Source organism: Octopus bimaculoides, chromosome 2 (assembly GCF_046866305.1).
Source record: "Octopus bimaculoides isolate indiv1 chromosome 2, ASM4686630v1, whole genome shotgun sequence".
Taxonomy (NCBI): domain Eukaryota; kingdom Metazoa; phylum Mollusca; class Cephalopoda; order Octopoda; family Octopodidae; genus Octopus; species Octopus bimaculoides.
Genome location: NC_142929.1, coordinates 50,545,035 through 50,567,406, shown reverse-complemented (window position 1 = coordinate 50,567,406; position 22,372 = coordinate 50,545,035). Strand labels below are relative to the sequence as shown.

Sequence of the window (22,372 nt, the reverse complement as noted above, 5' to 3'; positions counted from 1 at the left end):
TCATCATCATCATCATAATCATCATCACCATCATCATCAAGGCGGCAACCTGGACGAAATGCTTAACGATATTTCGCCCGACTCTACGTTTTGGGTTCAAACTGCGCCGAGGTTGACTTTGCCTTTCATCCTTACGAGGTCGATAAATTAACTACCAGTTGAGTACTGAGTCGATGTAATCGACTACCCACTACCCGAAATTTCAGTCCTTGTGCCTATAGTAGAAAGGATTATTATTATTCTTTTCCCTTTATCACAGGTTTTGTTGGAGCTCCTGGAGTTTTGCATGCGTAGCGGGTTTACTACCTGCAACCTACGGCACCATGCTATTCGTTCTTTTCAGCTATCTAATACTTTCCTGATTATTCTGGTCGTGCCAAGGAGGCAAACCTCTTGTAATAGTTCTACTGGGCACTCTATTCCAATTTCCTTTAAACCCATAACTCTGTTGAACACAGATTATAAGATTTTGGCCAGGGTGTTAGCCAAGAGGTTCGCGCTTGTCGTCGATAAGCTGATTGGTGAAGCGCAGACATGCACTATATCAAACAGATCTATCCATGACAACCTCTACTTCACGCGTTACATCATAGAGTGCGTAGGAAAGGAACCTGGCATGGTTGGGCCCTAATCAATTTGCATCAATCAAAAGCTTTTGATAAGGCCAACCACCAATACTTAAAGGCTGTCCTCGCGGTGGTCTGTTTTGGTCTCATCAGAGTAAATGGTCACCAATCGAAATCGATTAGCATCGCACGTTCGGTCCGTCAAGGATACCCACTCTCACCATTTCTGTACGTGCTGGATCTTGAGCCATTGCAATGGAAGCTGGATGTTTTGAGGGGCATCCGAGTGAACAAAGATACGGAAGGTTTGTGTCAGCTTATGCGAACGATGTCACTGTAATAGTGTCGGACATCTTTGAAATCGAGGTGATCGGTACCGTCCTGAAGGACTACGAAGCAGCGCCAAGAGCAAAGATTAACCAGGAAAAGTCGACGGACCTGCTGCTCGGCACCTGGAGAGGCAGGTCCATGTCGCCCGACAGTGTCGTAGGGCGCTGGACGAAAAGGCCGGTTGAAATGCTCGGGATCTGATTTATTGCGGATATCCAAGTAGACAAGAATTGGTGGGGGAAGGTGACAAGCAGGGTGGTCAATCCCACCTAGAAATGGGCTGAGCGGAAGTTGTCTCTGAAGGTCGAGTGGAGGTGGCGAATGTGTACATTGTTTCTGTCATCTACTATTGCCCGACCGTCATTCCTTGTCCTATTTCATGACTGTTCAAGCTGGAGCACTTGCTCTTCCGCTTTCTGTAGAAAGGGGCGTGTTCTGCTCATAGGACGGTCTATTTGCTGTTAACAGCCACCGTATAGAGGAATGGGCATGCCGTGACTAATGATGCGCAGACATGCGCTGAGGCAGCGGCATCTCGAGCTTTCCTTGATGGTGAGGTGTGGTCGTCGTTTGTGAGACAGGATTTTCCGTTGCTCATCTCATTGACAGAGCTACAATCCTGGATTAAGCGTAGACCGTAGACCGTAGACCATTGACGGAGCTACAGTCCTGGATTAAGTGTACACCGTAGACCGTAGACCATAGACCACTGACGGAGCTGGAGTGCCGGGCAGCACTCACAGTCTTCTGCCAGTCGGGCAATGCGATTGGTGGAAGTTCCATATTGGAGTTCTATAGGGGATTGGCGGCGGGCAAAGAACGATGACGACTTCAGGGGGGCTCTGGGCGTCGGTGGAGATCAAATAGCTACTCTTTTCCGGAAGACTTTCGGGCAGGGGCCCATGGATAATTTCCAGAAATCCCTGGCCTGGCAGTGCTACCGGTGAGCTCTGCCGGTTCGAGACAACTGTCGGTTCGAACAACTGCTGACGTGTGTAGGATGTGAGGATCGGCCCACCGGTTTCTTTTGGCGGGGAAGGGAAGGAAGTTTTGCCTCTGTTTGATGGCTATAGCGAAAGAGGTAGTGTGGTGGACGAGGTTGAAAGGACTGAAGACATATACTTTCCTCTTCGGCCAAGCCCACGTTGAATTTTTGAAATTTCACTTGAAAAGGAAAGTGAGGGTGGTGAGGGAAGTGCTGCTCCTCAGTATTTTTGTTGAAACGTGAGTGAATGTGGCGAGGATGGCCTGTGTGAATGGGTCTACTCTGAGCATACAATTGTAAACCGAAGGGGTTGAGAAGGAGAGAGGTGCCTGTCTGTACCTTGGCGGTCGGGGCGACTAGGATATATAGAGTTCCTTGGTTGACTCTGAGTGGACTACCACTTTGGGGGAATTTTATTGTTAAATTTTTGTTGCTTGTTGTTATTGCTTTATTGCATATACGAAATTTTGTGCTAAGATCTATTTGTCCCTTGTATTATATTGTCCCATTTTGTCTTGTGCTCGGATCTTGAGGCCAATAGAGGAAGGGTCAGGTACCACTGGTCAGGCGCTCCATCTGCTGTCAACAGCCGCTGAACGGAGGCCTTGGCATGCCGTGGTTGCTGATGCGCAAACATGCGCTCAGGCTACGACATCTCAGGCGCTTCCTGGACGGTGAACAGGTGTGGTCGCCTTTCGTCAGACGCGATTTTCCGCAGCTCGTTTCTTTAACAGAGCTGCAATCCTGGATCAAACGTAGACCGAGAAAGGGCGCTTGGCACCTCGAGTGCCGCCAAGCTCTCACCGCCCTCAGTCAGGCGGGCAGTGCGATCGGTAGTAGCTCCACTCTAGCGTTCTATAGAGGGTTAGTGGGAGAAAAGTGCGACGACGTTCTCGGGGAAACTCTAGGCGTCGAGGATAATCAGCTAAGCAGTCTGTTCAGGAGAACTTTCGGGCCGGGGCCCATGGATAATTTCCAAAGGTCCCTCGCCTGGCAGTGCTACCGAGGTGCACTACCTGTTCGAGATAAACTCTACCGACATGGAAGTGCCGTCAACCGGGCCTGCCCGAGGTGCGCTCAGGACGACGAAACCGTTCTGCACGCACTCGTCCAGTGCTCGAGCATTGCTGACCTGTGACTCTATATCGAACAGCTACTGTCACGTGTAAGACGGATCCAGCTGATAGCCGGATCCGGCTATCAGCTGAATCTTTTGTGAGAATTGACCCGCCGACCTCCTTTAACCAGGAGGGCAAGGCAATTTTCCTATGCCTAGTGGCTGTAGCGAAAGAGGTGATATGGTGGACCCGTTTGAAAGGGTTAAAGACAGACGCTTTCCTCTTTGGCCAAGGCCTAATCAACTTTTTCAAGTTCCACTTGAAAAGGAAGATGAGAGTAGAGAGGGAAGTGCTGTCTCATAGCAAATTCGTTGAAAGATGGGTGACTGTTGGAAAAATGGCCAGTATAAACGGACCAATTCTGAGAATACACCTGTAGAAAAAAAAAAAGGTAATGTAAAAGGAGAAAGGGCTCTATACCCCATTCTTATTTTTTCTGACCAGGCTCCCGTGGTTTTATGGGTTTTTCCACGTGTAACCTTTCCTTTTTCGAAGCGCCTCCCCCTTTGGGAGTTCTATTTATTTATTTATCTATTTATTTATCTATTTATTTATTATATCTTTCTCCGTTTTCTTCCTCTGTTTAGACGAACTTTCCTACCTTTTCGGACAAAACCTTTTGTAACCTTCGTCCTGCCTTTGTCCTTATATGTCTTTAATTGATATTAGCCCTTGTGGCCAATAAAACGAATTAATTATTATTATTATTATTATTATCATTTATGGTTTCCTTTCATTATAAATTTATTTCATTGCCTTAGTACCGGGCATCCTCCGGAGGCCAAGAGTAGCAAGGGCACTTTTGTTTTGCTATGTATGCTAAAATCATCACTACATTTATTCCATTTTAGATGGAGGGGGCTTTCCGGAGTAAATGGGCTGTACCCATAAAGGTTATCTTTTGTAGTTCACGGAGATTGGAGTTATCAAGGTGTTGCTTAATATACTTATCAGATCCCTTCTTTATCATTCCCAACGAACCAATTACTTTTTATTTTGTGTTCGGCTCTTGTGACCAATAGAGAAAAGATTATTTCTATTATTGTTGTTGTTATTGTTGTTTAAGGTGGCGAGCTGGTAGAATCGTTAGCATACCGAACGAAATGCTTAGCGGCATTTCGTCCGTCTTTACGTTCTGAGTTCAAATTCTGCCGAGGTCGATTTGCCTTTCATCCTTTCTTTGTCGATGAAATAAGTACCAGTTCGTACTGGAGTCGATGTAATCGACTAGCCACCTCCCCCAAAGTTTTAGGCTTGTGCCTCTAGTAGAAAGGCTTATTATTATTATTATTATTATTATTATTATCATTATTATTATTATTATTATTATTATTATTATTATTATTGAGTGAGAGAGCAGTGCATGCCATCAAAGTGACACTAGGGTAAAATATACGAAGCCCATTATATCCATCATGACTACCCTTCTGATAAGGGTACACCAGGCACATGCATCACAACCATATGTGCGCGACATGGTGATCTCATATCAAGATAAACAGCGCATGACCTTGCAGGTGGAGCCCAGTTAGAATTTCTTCAGGTCGAGTAGCCCATTCTGCTCAAAAGGTCCCTGAGTAAGGTTTGTTTAAGGATGTTGAGCAAAACACCCATGTTTCTAAAGGTGAATTATTCAAACCCCAAAGACTACCTCTCAACACATGGCTATGATGCTCCCCCACTACTTCTGCTCGTGATCAGAGATGCACATATCGTCAGCCACCAAGGGACATGCTCAACTGGTTAAGGTCAAACAACTTACAAGCAAATCTGTGGTATTGAGCAGAATATTTGCTGTAGCCCATCTTTTATACCAAGACAAAACAATGTACATGATAACAATTCCAATCAATTAAGATCAGAAGCCATGAGAGCCACTGCCTGGTACTATATCCGGGCATTTATTATTATTATTATTATTATTATTATTATTCGTCGTCGTAGTCATAGTCGTAGTAGCAGTAGTAGCAGCAGCAGCAGCAGCAGTAGTAGTAGTAGTAGTAGTAGTAGCAGTAGTAGTAGTAGTAGCAGTAGTAGTAGTATGGAATTCATTAACTTTCATTTCAATGTTCGAAACAACCTTAAACGCAATTATTTACACATCCTTCACTAAACGTTTAACATTCAAATGAGACCTTAAGACGTCAGTGTGAAGATAACAATTCAGTTTGTTTGGCATTGATATAGCTGTTATTCTAAAACTTACCTGAATAATACAACTTGCATTGGCTCTAGATGCCTGAGAACTTAGTGAAGAAAATATTTGGACGAATAATACGCGATACAAATTTTACAAATTTTATATGATGGATGCTTTGTATGTAAAAAAAAAAAGAAGCTAACTGAAAAAAAAGAAAACGGCGGATGAAAGAATAATAATAAAAGAAAAGAAAAGCTCTATCAGATCATGGTATGCTATGCATTGTATTTCAATAAAGAAACTTGTAAAGAATCTGATCAAAGTTAAATTAAACCACAATAATTATTTGTACCGATAGAAAGAGAAACTATTTAATAGTTAAAAATGAATTTGTCAGCTTCTCTGAAGATCGATAGGAATTAAAGTTAGGTTAGGCTCAAGGAGATTTTTTTTCTTCTTCCAAAATGACATACAATCAATGGATGAATATTTACAAAGAGAAATTTCTTCTTTAGAGTCCTAATAAATTGAATGCTGAACGCTAAAGTAATTTCTGGACGAAATATTTATCCGAGTTAGTAAAAAGAGCCAATGTTTAAGTTAATTTTACGCATCGTTCAAAATGTCGTAAAAAAGGGAAAAAATTAATAAACCTAAAACGTAACGATTTTACGAAGTTACGGATACAATTTAAGTGACAATCGATTTATATTTATTCATCGAATCGTTTTGTAAATAAGGAAATCTTTAAATAGTAGAAGAGTGTTAGAAACGGAAAAGTAACGAATAGAATGTTATATTATGGGATTTAATTATTCTCTTTACCTTCTGCGTTCAAATCCAGATGACGTCTACTTTTCCTTTTTACCTTTCTATGGTCGATGAAGTATATACCAAATAATACTCGAATCGAGATAATCAACTGTTTGCTTCCGCCCGAAATATATATACTTGCTCCTATGTTAGAAATTCACGATGATTTATTTTTCTCTATATTGTCAGTATAAGGCAGATAGATGAGAGATTCGGTAGAGCACTGGACACAATATCTTGTGATCGATAAAATGGGTTTTTCGTATGGCTGTTGCCGGCTACCTGTCCATGCTGGTTAGCTGTGTGTCTAACTGGACGCTCCAGAGTTGCTTTGACCAACCGCAGTAAAAATAAGTACAGTCGATGAATTAAGTACGAGGATCGATAAAATCGATATACCGTATTTGCCGGTGAATAAGACACTCTCCCATAAGACAAACACCTACGTTTTTGTGGAAAACAAGTATATTTTTTTTTGGGGGGGGGGGACAAAAAGCAAATTTATTGTTACATTCTTACACATATTCAGTCGATATTTCTCTCCCTAATACTGTCGCATGGCTACCTTATGTTACATTGAAGAATAAAAGAAAATACTCGTTTTATATGCCGGCATATACGGTACTCTTGTAGACTGTGCCCAAAATATCCACAGTCACTAACTAAAATCAGTATTATGATAAAACAATAGATAATATCTAACCCCACTTAAGTGGTCGAAAAATGAAAACTTCATTATCAAAACCGTCGGGCATCCAGTTACACATACACACACATACGCATAATATATGTATATATAGCTCTATTTGGAGGGCGCATGGCCCTGTGGTTAGAGGGTTGCACTCACGATTGCGTGATCGTGGTTTCGATTCCTGGACCGGATGGGACGTTATGTTCTTGAGCAAAACACATTGCTCTGCGATCACTTCGACTCTTGATATGTAGTACATCGTGCACCTGATGCACAGCACACATATTTGATCACTGGAAACAAATTTCGGACTTCGAGAGACTACCAAAGACTACTAAAGAAAAATAAAGCAAATTTACTTTTCATTTCTATCTATCTATCTATCTATCTATCTATTTGTCTACATGCATACGTACATTTGTATATATAGAAACACATATTTATGTGAATACATACATGTATGCACATGTCTACATGTGCAACTGAATATATTTATATGAGTATAAATGAATAGAACAAAACATGCAGATCCGTAGATGTACTCACTCCAAATATTATACACATCCACACAAACATACACAAAATACCCTATTGTTGTAGAAATTTCAATGAAGGAGCATAACAAGAAATTTAGAAATAAAGCTAAATAATACATACATACATACATACATACATATTTACGTACATATATTAGCAAATGATTGAAAAGAACGGATTTAAAAAAAATATTTGTACAAATAAACTAGAGTTGTTTACAACTATTAAAGTATAGTCGAAATTAATAAACAGTAGATTTAGCCAGCTGAAGGTGCGGTTTTAGCGAATGACAATGTTGGTGAGTGGAAAACTTTGGCTAAGTATTGTCATTCGAAGCAAGGCATAATTGACTTGTTATTATTGATTTCTCAGACGAAATTTCATTTCTTTGTTTTATAGCTTTCGTAAACAACTCGTGCTGGAAATATTTCATACATCTTAACAACAAATCCGCCATTTTCAGCGTTTGCTTGCTGTTACCAATACGTACAACCTTAGAGTAATATCATCAACAACGATAACAACCAGCCAGCCAGCCAGCCAGCCAGACAACCAGGCTCAGTTATAAATCTCTAATGTCGCTACTATATCAAGCACCAAAAGCAACTGAAGAAGGAGCCCTATGTGTTCAATCGATCTGGTAAAAATAATATGCAAACTCCTTCAGAATTATATCTTACAGACTTACAACACACACACACACACACACATACACACACACACACACACACATACACACATACACACACACACACACACACACACACACACACACACACACACACACACACACACACAATCGGTCAGTCGTTCGTGTATCCGAAAAGGAGCACACTCAATAAGTTAGAGTAGTAATATTTAGAAGATTGTTATGACCGGTCAGAGAATTTCTCACATATAAAGCACTTAGCTGTATAGGTGACGTAACCGACTCAAAAGGCCGGAGGCGCATAATCGCATAATCGCTCTACAACTGGGGAGAGGAAAACTTGTTAATTTTGTAAACAAAAAAAATTCCGTAATGAAATGTGCTAAAAAAACCTTGGGCGGGCAGACGGACTTATCCCCCCTTACATCGGTTCCACTTATGCCTACGACGGGCCTGCTGAAAATGTCTGAAGATGGCAGCAGTTACTTAGTTGGTAAATGGGAAATTCCATGCTTTCAACATGAATTTCATTTGATGAGGGCACCAACTAAACAAATCTTTTTTGAGTTTAAAAAGGTCTTCGGGTCAGGTGAAATTTACAGGATTCTTGCTCTTTTGGCCAAGCAAAGCTTACATCATTGTGTAGTGCTCCCTTTTTATATCAATAGAAATCTTACGGATTTCCTTTTGATTTTGGAATACTACACTAGCTAGGATACTGCACAATGTGCTAATGTAGCAACAGCCATAATTATAATTATCCCCTCAATATATATGTGTGTATGTGCGTGCGTGCATATATAACTGAGTCATTAGATAACTATACAAACGTATTAACGAAAAACAAGAAATTCCTGTATTCATTGTAGACGAAGTGATTCAACTCTCTGAAGGGATGCTTTTTTATGGCAGGTGGAAGCCTATGTGTCTCCAGTCACATGTTTGATAAGAACATTTCCATTCCTCAACGTCTTTACATCCCGTCACAATAATTACGCAAGAAGCGTGTTAACTCTTATTCTATGGCAATTATTTCTTGATTCATATATTGCATATATTTGCTAATTGTATATATTGCATAGTAAAAACTGTTTTGAAATATCAATAAAACATTAAAAATATCAAAAATGCCTTTTAAACAATAAACTATTTATTCTCTATAAGAAATGCCTAACTTCGTGATATTCTGAATTTAACTAATTTATTTGTCTCAAATCATGCTGTGCTGACGATTCTAAGCAGGGATGAAATAGCGCTATGCATGGCAACCAACGACTACAAAATTTGAAGAACTTTATAATGTGTAGAAAAAAATATTGAATTTGCATACCTCGTACAACTTTTTACTCTGATGTAAATTCCAGACTTTCAAATCCACCTCAACTTAACTTAGCCTAGTAGAGATTGTCTCCCCTATAATAGTTGACCACCATGGGCACACCAAATATCATTTTCTTTTTGCTTATAATTCCATATGTTATTAGTTGCCTACAAAATTTTGTGATTTAGATAACAGCTTTTAAAGCTACTTTCACACATACGAATACATGATCTTTCAGTCTCAATACGACTTACTTGTTAATCTTTCCATGAAGAAGACAAAACTTTTCAAGCGTACAATTCGCACAGCTACATTCAGGTTTTTGTGCGTTGCTTTGATGTTACTTTCATTAAATAATTTTGAGTAGTTATGGTTGGATTTAGGAAGAATTTTTTAATCATTGCTAAGAAATGCCTTGTTATGTATGATTTTACGTCCGAAGTGAATGACAAGCTTATTTAGATCATGCGACATTTTCTCTGTACAAAACTATTCCCGATTAAGTTACGATAGGAGATCATTATTTTTAATAAATTGTCTTTCCTAAAACGTTATTGTAATAATAGGCAGCTTGTCGAAGGTTGACATATTCGACAAGAAGCTAGATATTATTTTATTATATTCCTAAATAAATATCAAATATGTTGGTTGTACACGAATGATTCGAATCATTAATAATGTTCAGTAACCTATAGCGTTGTTTATCGACCAGTCTCTACCTCTAACGCAACGCTTTTAAAGCTACGTTCACACATACGAATGCAGAATCTTTCAGTCTCAATACGACTTACTTGTTAGGATCTTTCAGTCTCAATACGACTTAGTTTACGATATATTGGTGGCTACTGTAATAATAAGGCAAAACACTTTAAATTGTAACCGTTTATACTTCACACCTATTATAGCCGTTTATACTAGAATAACAGAAATCTTCTGAAAAAAATTAAATACATTGAAAATTTTTGTAGATAGTCCTGTAACTACGGAGGGATAAAATTACACCGCTACATTTTTCTATGTATTTTTTACATTATCTATGCGAAGTATACAAGTAGAATGAAAGTGATTAAACTAGATGAGCGGCAATATAAACATTAAGTGACTATATACTTTCTATACAGAATTAGTTTGACCATAAAAGCGCAGTCGTGACTGTGTGGCCGAGACGCTTGCTTCCTAACCATGTGGTTTTGGGTTCAATCCCACTGTGCAGCACATTGGGCAAATGTCTTCTACAATAGTCCTAGGCCAAATGAAGCCTTGTAAAGTGGATTTGGTGAACGGAAATGGAAGAAGCCCATTTATATATGTGTGTGAGTGCGTGCTTATGTGTGTGTGTGTGCGCGCGCGTGTCTTGGTGTTGCGTTTGTTACCACCATGTCCGCTTCACAACCGATATTGGTTTGTTTACGTCCTCGCAAGTTAACGGTTCGGCAAAAGGAATCGATGGATTAAGTACCAGGTTTAAGAAATAAGCAAGTTCACGGCCAACGCCCTACCCTGGTGTCGATTTATTGGACTAAACCCTTCAAGGCGGTTCCCCAAGCATGGTTGCAGTCTAATGACTGAAATAAGTAAAAATTAAAAGATATTTCGTCTAGTTTAACCGTTACTTTTTGACTTCTATATCTCGCTTGTTTACCTTCAGAAAAATTCAAAAAATTACTGCAGCAAGCATATCTACAAAGATTATCAAAACAGTTTTCAATGTTATTTACCCACTCCACTCCACTCAACACTAAACAATAAACATTACAGCTTCCTTATTTCATCAAATATTTAAACCCACTCTTCCTCCCTCATTTCCCCCCTCTCTCTCTCTTTCTCTGTCTGTATCCTTCTTTTCTCAATGCAAAGCGTTTTCGACGGCTGATCAATACCATATTAAGGTGCAGTCTATAAATATCTTCTTCCTTTAAACATTTTTCTCTATTTCTGGTCATGAGCATTTCAACAAGCCTAAAGCGTAAGAAGCAGTTGCATTCTTTATTTTTCTTCAAAATATAAATATAACTCTGTTACCTTTCCATAATTTTTATTCCTCGCAAATATAACTGAAGCATTTATCTCGTCTTCACAAACAAGTGCGCGCACACGTATTGACCATAAGCGTCCAAGTTATTCAAGTATTATAAATGTGTCAGTATGTGCATGTGTGTGTGTGTGTGTGTGTGTGTGTGTGTGTGTGTGTGTGTGTGTGTGTGTGAGTGTGTGAAGGCACGTGGCTTAGTGGTTAGGGTCATTCGGCTCACGAACGTCGATTTCCAGCGACGCGTTGTCTCTTTGAGCAAGACACATTATTTCACGTTGTCCCAGTTTTACTCAGCTAGCAAAATTGAGCTGTACCTGTATTTAGAAGGGGGCCAGCCTTGTCACATTCTGTGTCGCACCGAATCTTCCCTAAGGCTACGCGTGTCTGCGGAGTGCTCAGCCACTTAGATGTTAATTTCACGATCAGGCTGTTCCGCTGATCGGGTCAACTAGAGCACTCGTCATCATAACCGAATGAGGGACAGTTCATGTCTACTATATAAATGCGAGTGTATGTGGTTATGTATGTATGTTTAGTCCCAAAAGGCTCGGAAACGATACATTCTCGAGAAGCTATTTTGCGAAGGCCACACCCTTTCCCCCCCCCCCCTGTGCCTTGAACAATTGTTTCATATAGTTTACATCGAAATTACTCGTTCTGGTCAAAAGATCCTGATAACTTTTGTACGTTTCATACACTTATTTTCTTGTCTGTTCGATTTTCAAGTGCACTTGTCTGTTACTCTCGCTGCTTAGATGTATTGCGGGCACCGTACCCACCAAGCGCCGAAATTCCACTGATTTCTCGTCGACAACTGATAAAGAAATTACACTTGTACCCGTCAGTTTGTTCTGTGGTTTTGTTTACCTGTACATTTCTTTGTAGTCCTTCTATGTTGGTGCTTCCAGTATTTTTGTAAAGCAACTCGGCTTTTCCCTACAACTTAATGTGTGTATGTGTGCGTGCGCGCGCATGTCTGTGCCTTTGTCTGTCTTTGTGTGAGTGTGTATGTATATGATATCGTCTACGTCTCTGCATGAATATATGTATATAAGGTTGAATGTACGACAGTTATATGTTAATATATATTCATACATTCACACAAAAACACATTCACCATTACTGTTCTCAACTATGCTTACACCAATATATAAAGCTACACAGTCATCAAAATATACGTAAATAAATATGCACGCAAGTATGGTTAATATGTGTGTGTGTCTGTGTGTGCGTTAGCGTACGCCTTTTGTATGCATGTGTGTGTATGTATCTATGTGTGTGTCTTTAATCTTGTGGTGTATTCATACCACAAATCTCTCGAGTATTTCTAAATATACAAATAATGAAATTTATTTCTAATCTCATTTTAAGCTCTTTGTCTCATGTGTATGAGTGTGTGCTGTTTACATATATGTTCGATGTTTACCAGGATGAATTTTTTATTTATTTATTCACCTTAGATTCAATCTTATAAACGCTCTCTTACCGAGATAGCATCACTTCGATCGTCAAACATTACGGTTCGAAATACACATCTGCAAAGCATCCACAGCAGTAACCATGTTGCATTTACCAAAATCGACTCAAAGGGTCAGTATACCGAGCATCGCTTACTCCATCTGACTATTGGGACCATATTAGGAGCTTTATGACGTGTAGGAACACCTTATTTCGTTATTAATATTTACGTACCAACTTCCAGAAATGTGTTTGGTATGTAAAATTGGTGTGTCCAATAAGGTTACACCGCTGTATTTAGTGGTTATTTAAGCTGTGAGTTCGTGGATGGTTAATAAGTTGGATGGCTGCTTATGAAGGAGCAAAAACGGTCAATATACAGTTTGAGACCCCTTAACGAAAGCAAAAGGAAAAAAAAAACCCAGCCTACCAGGTGTAAAAAAAATGTGTATAAAACGAATTTGCGCAAACGAACGGGGTGGGTTGGGGCGGAGAGGACTTTCGGAAAATTCACAAGATCCAATTTTTCCATCGTAACTTTCAGGAATGGGCCTATATGTCATATTTCAGAAGATTTTGCGGTCAATATACAGTTTGAGACCATTTCACGGAGGAAAAAAAAACGACTTACCAGTTGTAAAAAATGTATAGAAAACGAATATAAAATGAAATAGGATGAAATTTTACAGAAACGCCTTTCAAACAGCATATATTACGATTATAAAGAAATTTGTGAAGAAAATGTTTCACGAAAGGGTGTGGAGAGGACTGTCGGAAAGTTCACTCGATCCGTTATTTTTTTTTTACCCCTCATAACTTTCAGGATCTAGTTTAGCACCCGGTCACCAAAATGTAAAAGAGAACAATCTAGTAGGTGTACAAAAACGTGTAGAAAACGAATATGAAAACAAAAATTTTCGCAAATGAATGTGGTGGGGTGGGGAGAGGACTTTCGGAAAATTCACACGATCCAATTTTTTCTCTCATAACTTTCAGGAAAATGGATATCTTTTAATGAAATTTTACTGAAACATCTTTCAAACGGCATAGATTATGATTGTAAAGAAATCTATGGAGAAAATGTTTTCCTGAAAGTTATGAGGGAAAAAATCGGATGGTGTGAATTTTCCGAAAGTCCTCTCCCCACCCACCCCCATTCGGTTGCACGAATTTTTGTTTTCATATTCGTTCTCTACATGCTTTTGTTTTTTTACACCAACTAGACTGTTTTTCGCCCCCTTTTGGTGACCGGGCGCTAAACTAGATACTGAAAGTTATGAGGGGAAAAAAACGGATCGTATAAACTTTCCGACAGTCCTCTCCCCACCCTTACGGAAACATTTTCCCCACAAATTTCTTTATAATTGTAATCTTATACTATTTCAAAGGTGTTTCTGTAAAATTTCATTAAAAGATATTCATTTTCCTGGAAGTGATGAGGAAAAAAAATACGGATTGTGTGAATCTTCCGAAATCCTTTCCTTAACCCCTTCGGAAAACATTTTTCCCAGAAGTTTCTTTATAATCGTAATTTGTGCCATTTGAACGGTATTTCTGTAACATTTCATTAATATATATCCATTGTCCTGAAAGTTATGAGGGGAAAAATCGGAACTTGTGAATTTTCCGAAAGTCCTCTCTCCATTCGTTGGCGCAATTTTTTTTTATATTCGTTTTCTGTACATTTTTTTACATCTGGTAGGTCGTTTGTTTTTACTTCGTGAAATGGTCTCAAACTATATATTGACCGCAAAATCTCCTGAAATATGACACATAGGCCCATTACCCATTTTCATCTGCGATTTCATTGTTGTTTACATCAGGCATCTAGGATACGAAACGTCGTAACGAAATTAGTGCTAGCTTTGATTTCTATACAATATCCACAGTGATAACCTTAACAAGTCATATCAAGAACATTATAGGCCCTCGAGTAAATCAGTGCATCGAGTCCTATTGTATTTATTTATTTATTTATTGATAGCAAGCCACAGCACAGATCAAAATTGGACTCCGAAATCTGTGAAGCCTCTGGGTAAATCAGTGCACTGGGCCCTATAGTATATTTATTAGCAAAAAGCCACAGCACACACAGATCAGAATCGGGCTTCCAGATTCGTGAGGCCTCCGAGAAACTTCCAAGTGTGCCCGTGTCTTGAGACGGCATTACTTATGGTCTACTTAGGGTCCATTGTTATCACTGTATAGGATGAGAACAAGGAAATTCTACTGCTTATTCCGATTGATGTCGAGCTCAGGGACAAGGGACATCATCGACCTGCAATAGCTTGGAATATTATTGACAAATCTAAGGCGGCGAGTTGGTAGAATCGTTAACATGCCGGACAAAATGCTTCGCGGCATTTTGTTCATCTTTACGTTCTAAGTTCAAATCCGCCGAGGTCGACTTTACCTTTTATCTTTTCGGGGTTGATAAAATAAGTACCAGTTGAATACTGGGGTTGTTATAATCAACTTACTCCTTCCCCCGAACTTGTTATCCTTGTGTCAAGTTTGAAACCAATATTACTGTCAGATCAATTACATATTCTGATCATTTGTTTAACATTAGATGTTGTTTATCTAGATAGTGAAACAACTAGCGATATCGTCCCTCAACAGAAAATCGGAGCTGTTCTCAAAAGGCAGACATCATCATAAGCATCATCAACAGCATAAACATTTTCTATACGCTCTAAGCTATGCTGGAAAGAAACGTTAAACGCTGGAGTGCAGGATAAAAAGACATTTGTCAACGATTACAGCATTGCTGCTTCTTACAGTGGTAAATTTTGCCACTTTTAACTGCGTATAGGCGTATAATTTGAGAGGAGGTATACACGCACGCTCACATTTATAACAGAAGAGAATATTTGGAGTGCACTATCCATGAATTTCGTCGTTATAATTTCCTCATACGTCTCATGTTCTCCAATATTCATGAAAACATTTTACTGCTTTTTGACTAATTATATGAGTTATGTTCAAAGACGTCGTATATATATATATATATATATATATATATATATATATATATATATATATATATATATATATATATATATATATATATTCTCGTCTACGTTTGTTTGCAATGTCCTGTACCCAGATATGCACCTATACATACAGGTGGATGTCGGTATGCACATACCTGTACGTATATATGCATTTACTTTTGTTTTTATATATATATATATATATATGTCGTATATATATATATATATATATATATATATATATATATATGTGTGTGTGTGTGTGTGTATGTATGTATATCTATATGTGTGTGTCTTTGTGGCGGTCTTTGTCCTCCATCATTGCTTGGCAGTTGGTGCTGCTGTGTTTACGTTCCCGTGGTTCGGCAAAAAAAAAAAGGCGATAGAATTAGAACCAGGCTTACAAAAAGGAAAAAAGGACTGGGATTGATAAATTCTAGGCGGTGTCCCAGCATGGCCGCAGTCTAATGACTGATACAAGCAAAAGATAAAAGGTACATACATACACACACACATAGACACACAATACATATACAAATAATTCTAATGTGTATAGTGAACTCACAGATACACACATATACATACACACTCAAACACTCACACACACACACACACACACACACACAGATAAATACGCACGCACACACACACACACACACATATGAAGGGGGTGGTATTCTTATTTTTTTTATCTATTTCTGTAACTATATCTGTTGTGAGCTAAAGCTAAATTTATTGTCTGTTTTTCAACATTCCACAAATATATTTGACCTCTAAAATTATACGGACATTCTTTTCAAGTTCTGATAGAAGATGACAGATGACAATTATGACACCTCCAAAACTGATACGATTCCTTCATCATTCCTCATCCACCGCCTCCAATTATCACAACATCACAACATTCTGTCCACCCCCACATTTCCCTGTTACAATAAATAACAGCGAAGAATTCAATAATGTCAGTGTTTCTCCAATGATAAGGATAAGGACCAAATAATTTTATTATTATTATTATTATTATTATTATTATTATTATTATTATTATCATCATCATCATCATCATCATCATTAAGGCGGCGAGCTGGCAGAATCGTTAGCATGCCGGGCAAAATGCTTAGAGGTACTTCCCCTTCCTTACATTTTGGGTTCAAATTCCGCCGAGATCGACTTGGCCGTCCATCCTTTCGGTGTCGATAAATTAAGTACCTCTGAAACACTGGGGTCGATTTAATCGACTAGTCCCCTCCCCCAAAATTTCAGGCCTTGTGCCTACAGTAGAAAGGATTATTATTATTATTATTATTATTATTCTGATAAATTTGAAAGCGGATGGACGTGTCTCCCGAAGCTCTGTAAGTTGTTGCCGTTTTTACCCGGAAATCTTTTGAAATCTGTTTTAAATTTTATATATTGTTGTAGCCAAGCCGACTAGGTTCTTGCGGAGCTAGTCGGTTAGGCGAGATTTCCCCCATTTAGGGGTGAATTCTTCGTTTGAAAAACTTCCATTTTCACATTTCACACGTATCATATCTGAAAAATGTCGGAAAAAAAAATAACAAGCTGTTCTCTTCTCTCTGCATCACTCCCCGACAAAAAGAATGACGGGTCAAGTCTTTTTTCACCCCGCCCAGTTAATGCCATAAAAGGCAAAATGCCAGTGAAAAGAGCAGCCAGCTGTTCTCTTCTCTCTGCATCACTCCCCGACAAAAAGAATGACAGGTCAAGTCACATTCCACCTCGCCCAGCTGACGTCATAGTGGACAGTGTTCCTGATTCAGGTCTGTTTAACAGACTCTCTGCTGCTGACTTCCCAGCCCTCACCTCCACCATTGCTTCTACACCGGAGAGGGAGGAGGAAAAAAAGAACAAAGAAAACAAAGTAAACAACACGAGCAACAGTACCAAGACCACAACCAGTAGCCATTGTAACGGTTTCGCCTCCGCAGCTAAGCAGAGCTCAGAAGAAATCCAAGTGACAATGGCAGAAATAAAGAATGCCAAGGAATTGTTAAGAAGGGATGGCAATAATGTCTTCCTTAACACTCCACAAGCATTAATACAATCAACGAAAAGAAAAACAATAGTATACAAGGTACTCAATACAAAATACCAAAAGATGGAGAATGCTACTCCACAGAGATTGGAGTTAGCTCTAAAGCCGATATGGGGCCAAAAAAGCTTCGTAACCAAAGGGAAGCGCTTTGGAACAGTGGAAGTGCGCTTCCCAACGGAAGAGGATGCCATCCGGCACTCTACAACACCGTTAAAGGCGGAAGAATTATTACTCGTGCCGACATACCTTGGTCGACGTGTGACAGAAATAAAAATAAATCATGTGCCACCAGAACTGAACATCTCCTGGCTAGTGGCAGCTATGCTCTTCGACATTGAAGAGACTGCCACTATCCTAAAGGTGAACAGAGTAAAAGAAAAAAACTGGTTGCGCATGGAAATGCATCTCCTTGTTCAGATTGAACAAGATAGCATAAATACCATACCCGACGCCATAAACCTGCCGGATGGCAGTAGAATACACATTGCAGTAGAGGGGCGCAGACCAAAGTGCTACCTCTGCAGCAGTGAAAAACACCTAAAAAGAGACTGCCCCATCTACAAGCAAAGAATGGAGGCAGAGAAAAACAGAAAATTGCAGCAACAACAACAACAACCAAAAGCCTCCACACCACCAACACCATCACCACCAACACCATCACCACCAACACCATCATCACCAACACCATCACCACCAGCACCACGAAAAGCGACACCACCATCTCCATCCATCACCAAGCCAACACCAACACCAACACCAAGAACCTCCACACCAAAAAAGATAACAGAACCAGCAACAACAGAAATTGTAAAAGAATCTTCACCAGATCCGACAAACATTCCCTTTCCAGATCAGATCAGCTCGGATTGTGCGAACACTGATAGTGAAAAAGGGAAGTGGCAAACTGTACCACCAACAAAAAAACGAAAAAGAAAGACAAAAGAAACAATTGACAAAGAGGGGAGGCGCGAAAAAGGTGAGCTTCCCAACATCATCGGCAACAACAACACACACTCACAACAAATAGCAACACCTTCTCCACCGCAAACGCCAGCACTCACACACACCACAAACGTAACAGCCATCAACACAAAAAATGAACACTTATTAGACTTTCTAAAAAACAATACAAATGCAAACACCACAAATTTCATTATACCCCTACACAACGCACCACCAGCACACATACTCACACTAAAAATAACCCAAGAAAACTATAATAAAATAAAAGAAAAGTTTCCGAATGATGTTGGGTCGCTAGGGAGAAGCTTCTCCCAGAGCCTTTATCAAAATTTAGTGGAGACACCCACACGAAAACATAGGGGAGCCACCCCACCAGAAAACAGTAAGTAAAGCCTTTTCTCCTCTAATACTTTCCTTTTTAAAAAAAAAAAAAACATGGTAATTCTCAGAATCGGAAGCATAAATGTGAGAGGCCTCGGGTCGCCTTGGAAACAAGGTCACCTGTTGAACGACCTGAGGTCTTACAGTGTAGATGTAGCAGCCATTAGCGAAACCAGGCTCTCCAACCTGCAGGAACTCGCAGCCCTTTTTGGCGGGTACGAGATTTTCCTATCTCCGTGTCGGCCGGGAGCGGGCGGTGGAGGTACTGCGGTGCTATTTCGGAAAGGCCTATCCTTGAAAATAAGGGCAGTCTTCCTGGATCCGGAAGGTAAGTTGGTGGTCCTGGACGTCGATAGTAGTGATGGCGCTGCTTTCAGACTGCTGGCTGCCTACGCTCCGACAGGAGCAGGGCAGTCGGATTATTTCAAACGTCTGGAGGTTTTCCTAGGTACTTCTCGCACTTTAGTGCTAGTTGGGGACTGGAACGCTGTCCTAGACGAACGTATCGATAGGGTGGGTGCGGGAGCATCTAATAGGAAAGGGGGATGCAAGAGCCTCGCCAACCTGCTCAAACGCTTTCAGCTGTCCGACAGGTATCGACTAGACAACCCGAATGTGCTAATGTGGACTTGGACTAATCGCATCGGGTCGTCTAGATCGTACTTAGATAGATTTTTCTGTAGGCCAGCGGATAAGGATAGCATAGGGTGTCCACAATTCAACATAGTCGGCTACACGGACCACAAATTCGTGATCTGTACGGTCGACTTAGATAGGCTCCATAGACAAGGCCCCGGTTACTGGAAGCTAAACACGTCGACAACGGCGTGCAAAGCCTACATAGACCGGATTAGTTTATTAGTTAAGAGGGCTTTAACCGGGGCAATCATCAACAACAACTGGTAGTTCGCCCTGAAGCGGGCAATTAGAGCAGAATCAATTAGGTTTAGTAAGGCTCTAGCTGTAGAACGTAAGAAAACAGAGCGGGATTTAGTTAACAAACTAGACGAGGCTCTTGGGACAGGCATCGCAACCGACGTGTTAGCAGCGAAGTTGGCCCTCGACCAACACTTTGATGCCAAGCATGAAGGCTGCGTTGTCAGAGCTAAAGCACTTTCGGTAAGCGGGGAGGGGACTAAGGCCGCTCGATGGGCCCGCGTGGTTGAGGCGAAGCGTGGCAACAGAGCGACCATTCGGTCTTTGGTGGACCAGAACGACTGCGAGATTTCGGGACCGAAGCAGATGTGTTCGGCCTTTCAGCAGCACTTTGCTCAATTGTTCGGGACAAACGGTAGGACGGACGACGGAACAGATTTCGGTGTGTACCTAGACGGCCTGCCGCAACTCTCGACCAGCGAGGCCGAGTGCTGCGAAGGACCGATATCTGCCTGGGAAGTACGGGAAGCGATGAAAGGCTGCACGAGAGGTAGATCGCCGGGTTTGGATGGTCTGCCTTACGAGCTTTATACGTCAATGCCAGACTTGTTTGCGGGCGTCTTGGCAAACGTCTACTGCAACTGGCAACAAAACGGGAGAATTCCTGCTTTTGTTTGTCGGGGAGTGGTGGCTTTGCTAAGAAAGGACCCAAACAAGGGGGACATTATTTGGGAACTTTAGGCCCATCACTCTGCTCAACACAGAGTTGAAGATCTTGGCCAAGGTGCTAGCCAAGAGATTGGCGCCTGTCGTGGGCAAACTGATCGGCAAGGCGCAGACATGCGCTGTGCCGACCAGGTCTATCCACGACAACCTCCATCTCATGCGCTACATCATAGAGAGAGTGGGTAACGAAGCTGGCGCGGGTGGGGCTTTGATCAATTTAGATCAGTCTAAAGCCTTCGATAGGGTCGACCATCGATACCTGGCAGCTGTTCTCAAGGCAGCTGGTTTCGGTCCGGTCTTCCGCGGGTGGATAGCTGCTTTATACAGCGGCATCTGCTCGGTCATACGGGTGAACGGCCATCTATCGGAACCGTTCAACATCTCGCGTTCGGTTCGCCAAGGGTGTCCTCTCTCCTCCCTTCTGTATGTATTGACTCTCGAGCCATTACTGCGGAAGTTAGAGGCTTTGAGGGGCGTCCCGCGTGATCTGGGATGTGGAAGGAGCGTGTCTGCCTATGCCGACGACGTCACCGTGATGGTGTCGAGCCACAGGCATATTGACCTGATTGGCGAGACACTAAACGAGTATGAAGCGGTGACAGGTGCGAAAATTAACGCGGAAAAGTCAATGGGCTTGCAACTAGGCACCTGGAGGGGCAAGTCCATGCCGTCCAACAGCGTCGTAGGGCGCTGGACAGACGGACCCGTTAAACTGCTCGGGGTCTGGTTCGGTCCGGACCTCCAGTTGGAGAAAAACTGGGAAGAAGTGACGAACAGGGTGGCCAACCTCACCCAGAAATGGGCTGAGAGGAAGCTCTCCTTGAAAGGTCGAGCGGAGGTGGCGAATGCGTACATCGCATCCGTCATCTATTACCGTTTGACCGTCGTCCCTTGTCCCGACCGCTGGTTAACCAAGATAGTACGCTTGCTCTTCAACTTTTTGTGGAAGGGTCAGGTACCACTGGTCAGGCGCTCTATCTGCTGTCAACAGCCGCTGAACGGAGGCCTTGGCATGCCGTGGTTGCTGATGCGCAAACATGCGCTCAGGCTACGACATCTCAGGCGCTTCCTGGACGGTGAACAGGTGTGGTCGCCTTTCGTCAGACGCGATTTTCCGCAGCTCGTTTCTTTAACAGAGCTGCAATCCTGGATCAAACGTAGACCGAGAAAGGGCGCTTATCACCTCGAATGCCGCCAAGCTCTCACCGCCCTCAGTCAGGCGGGCAGTGCGATCGGTAGTAGATCCACTCTAGCTTTCTATAGAGGGTTAGTGGGAGAAAAGTGCGACGACGTTCTCGGGGAAACTCTAGGCGTCGAGGATAATCAGCTAAGCAGTCTGTTCAGGAGAACTTTCGGGCCGGGGCCCATGGATAATTTCCAAAGGTCCCTCGCCTGGCAGTGCTACCGAGGTGCGCTACCTGTTCGAGATAAACTCTACCGACATGGAAGTGCCGTCAACCGGGCCTGCCCGAGGTGCGCTCAGGACGACGAAACCGTTCTGCACGCACTCGTCCAGTGCCCGAGCATTGCTGACCTGTGGGTCTATATCGAACAGCTACTGTCACGTGTAGGACGGATCCGGCTATCAGCTGGATCCATCGTGAGAATTGACCCGCCGACCTCCTTTAACCAGGAGGGCAAGGCAATTTTCCTATGCCTAGTGGCTGTAGCGAAAGAGGTGATATGGTGGACCCGTTTGAAAGGGTTAAAGACAGACACTTTCCTCTTTGGCCA

General features: G+C 41.5%; 1 protein-coding gene across 1 annotated transcript; it reads left to right on the top strand.

Moving 5' to 3' along the window:
- The first annotated feature begins 16,976 nt into the window (after window positions 1-16,976).
- LOC149137056 (uncharacterized) lies at window positions 16,977-19,869 on the top strand. Its single transcript, XM_089344997.1, has one exon. It carries the CDS (start codon window positions 17,177-17,179, stop codon window positions 19,043-19,045), a length of 1,869 nt encoding a protein of 622 aa, XP_089201123.1. The 5' UTR covers window positions 16,977-17,176; the 3' UTR covers window positions 19,046-19,869.
- The last annotated feature ends 2,503 nt before the right edge of the window (window positions 19,870-22,372 follow it).

Coding starts and splice junctions, on each gene's coding strand:
- LOC149137056 (XM_089344997.1), top strand. CDS start 17,177: ATGTCGGAAAAAAAAATAACAAGCTGTTCTCTTCTCTCTGCATCACTC.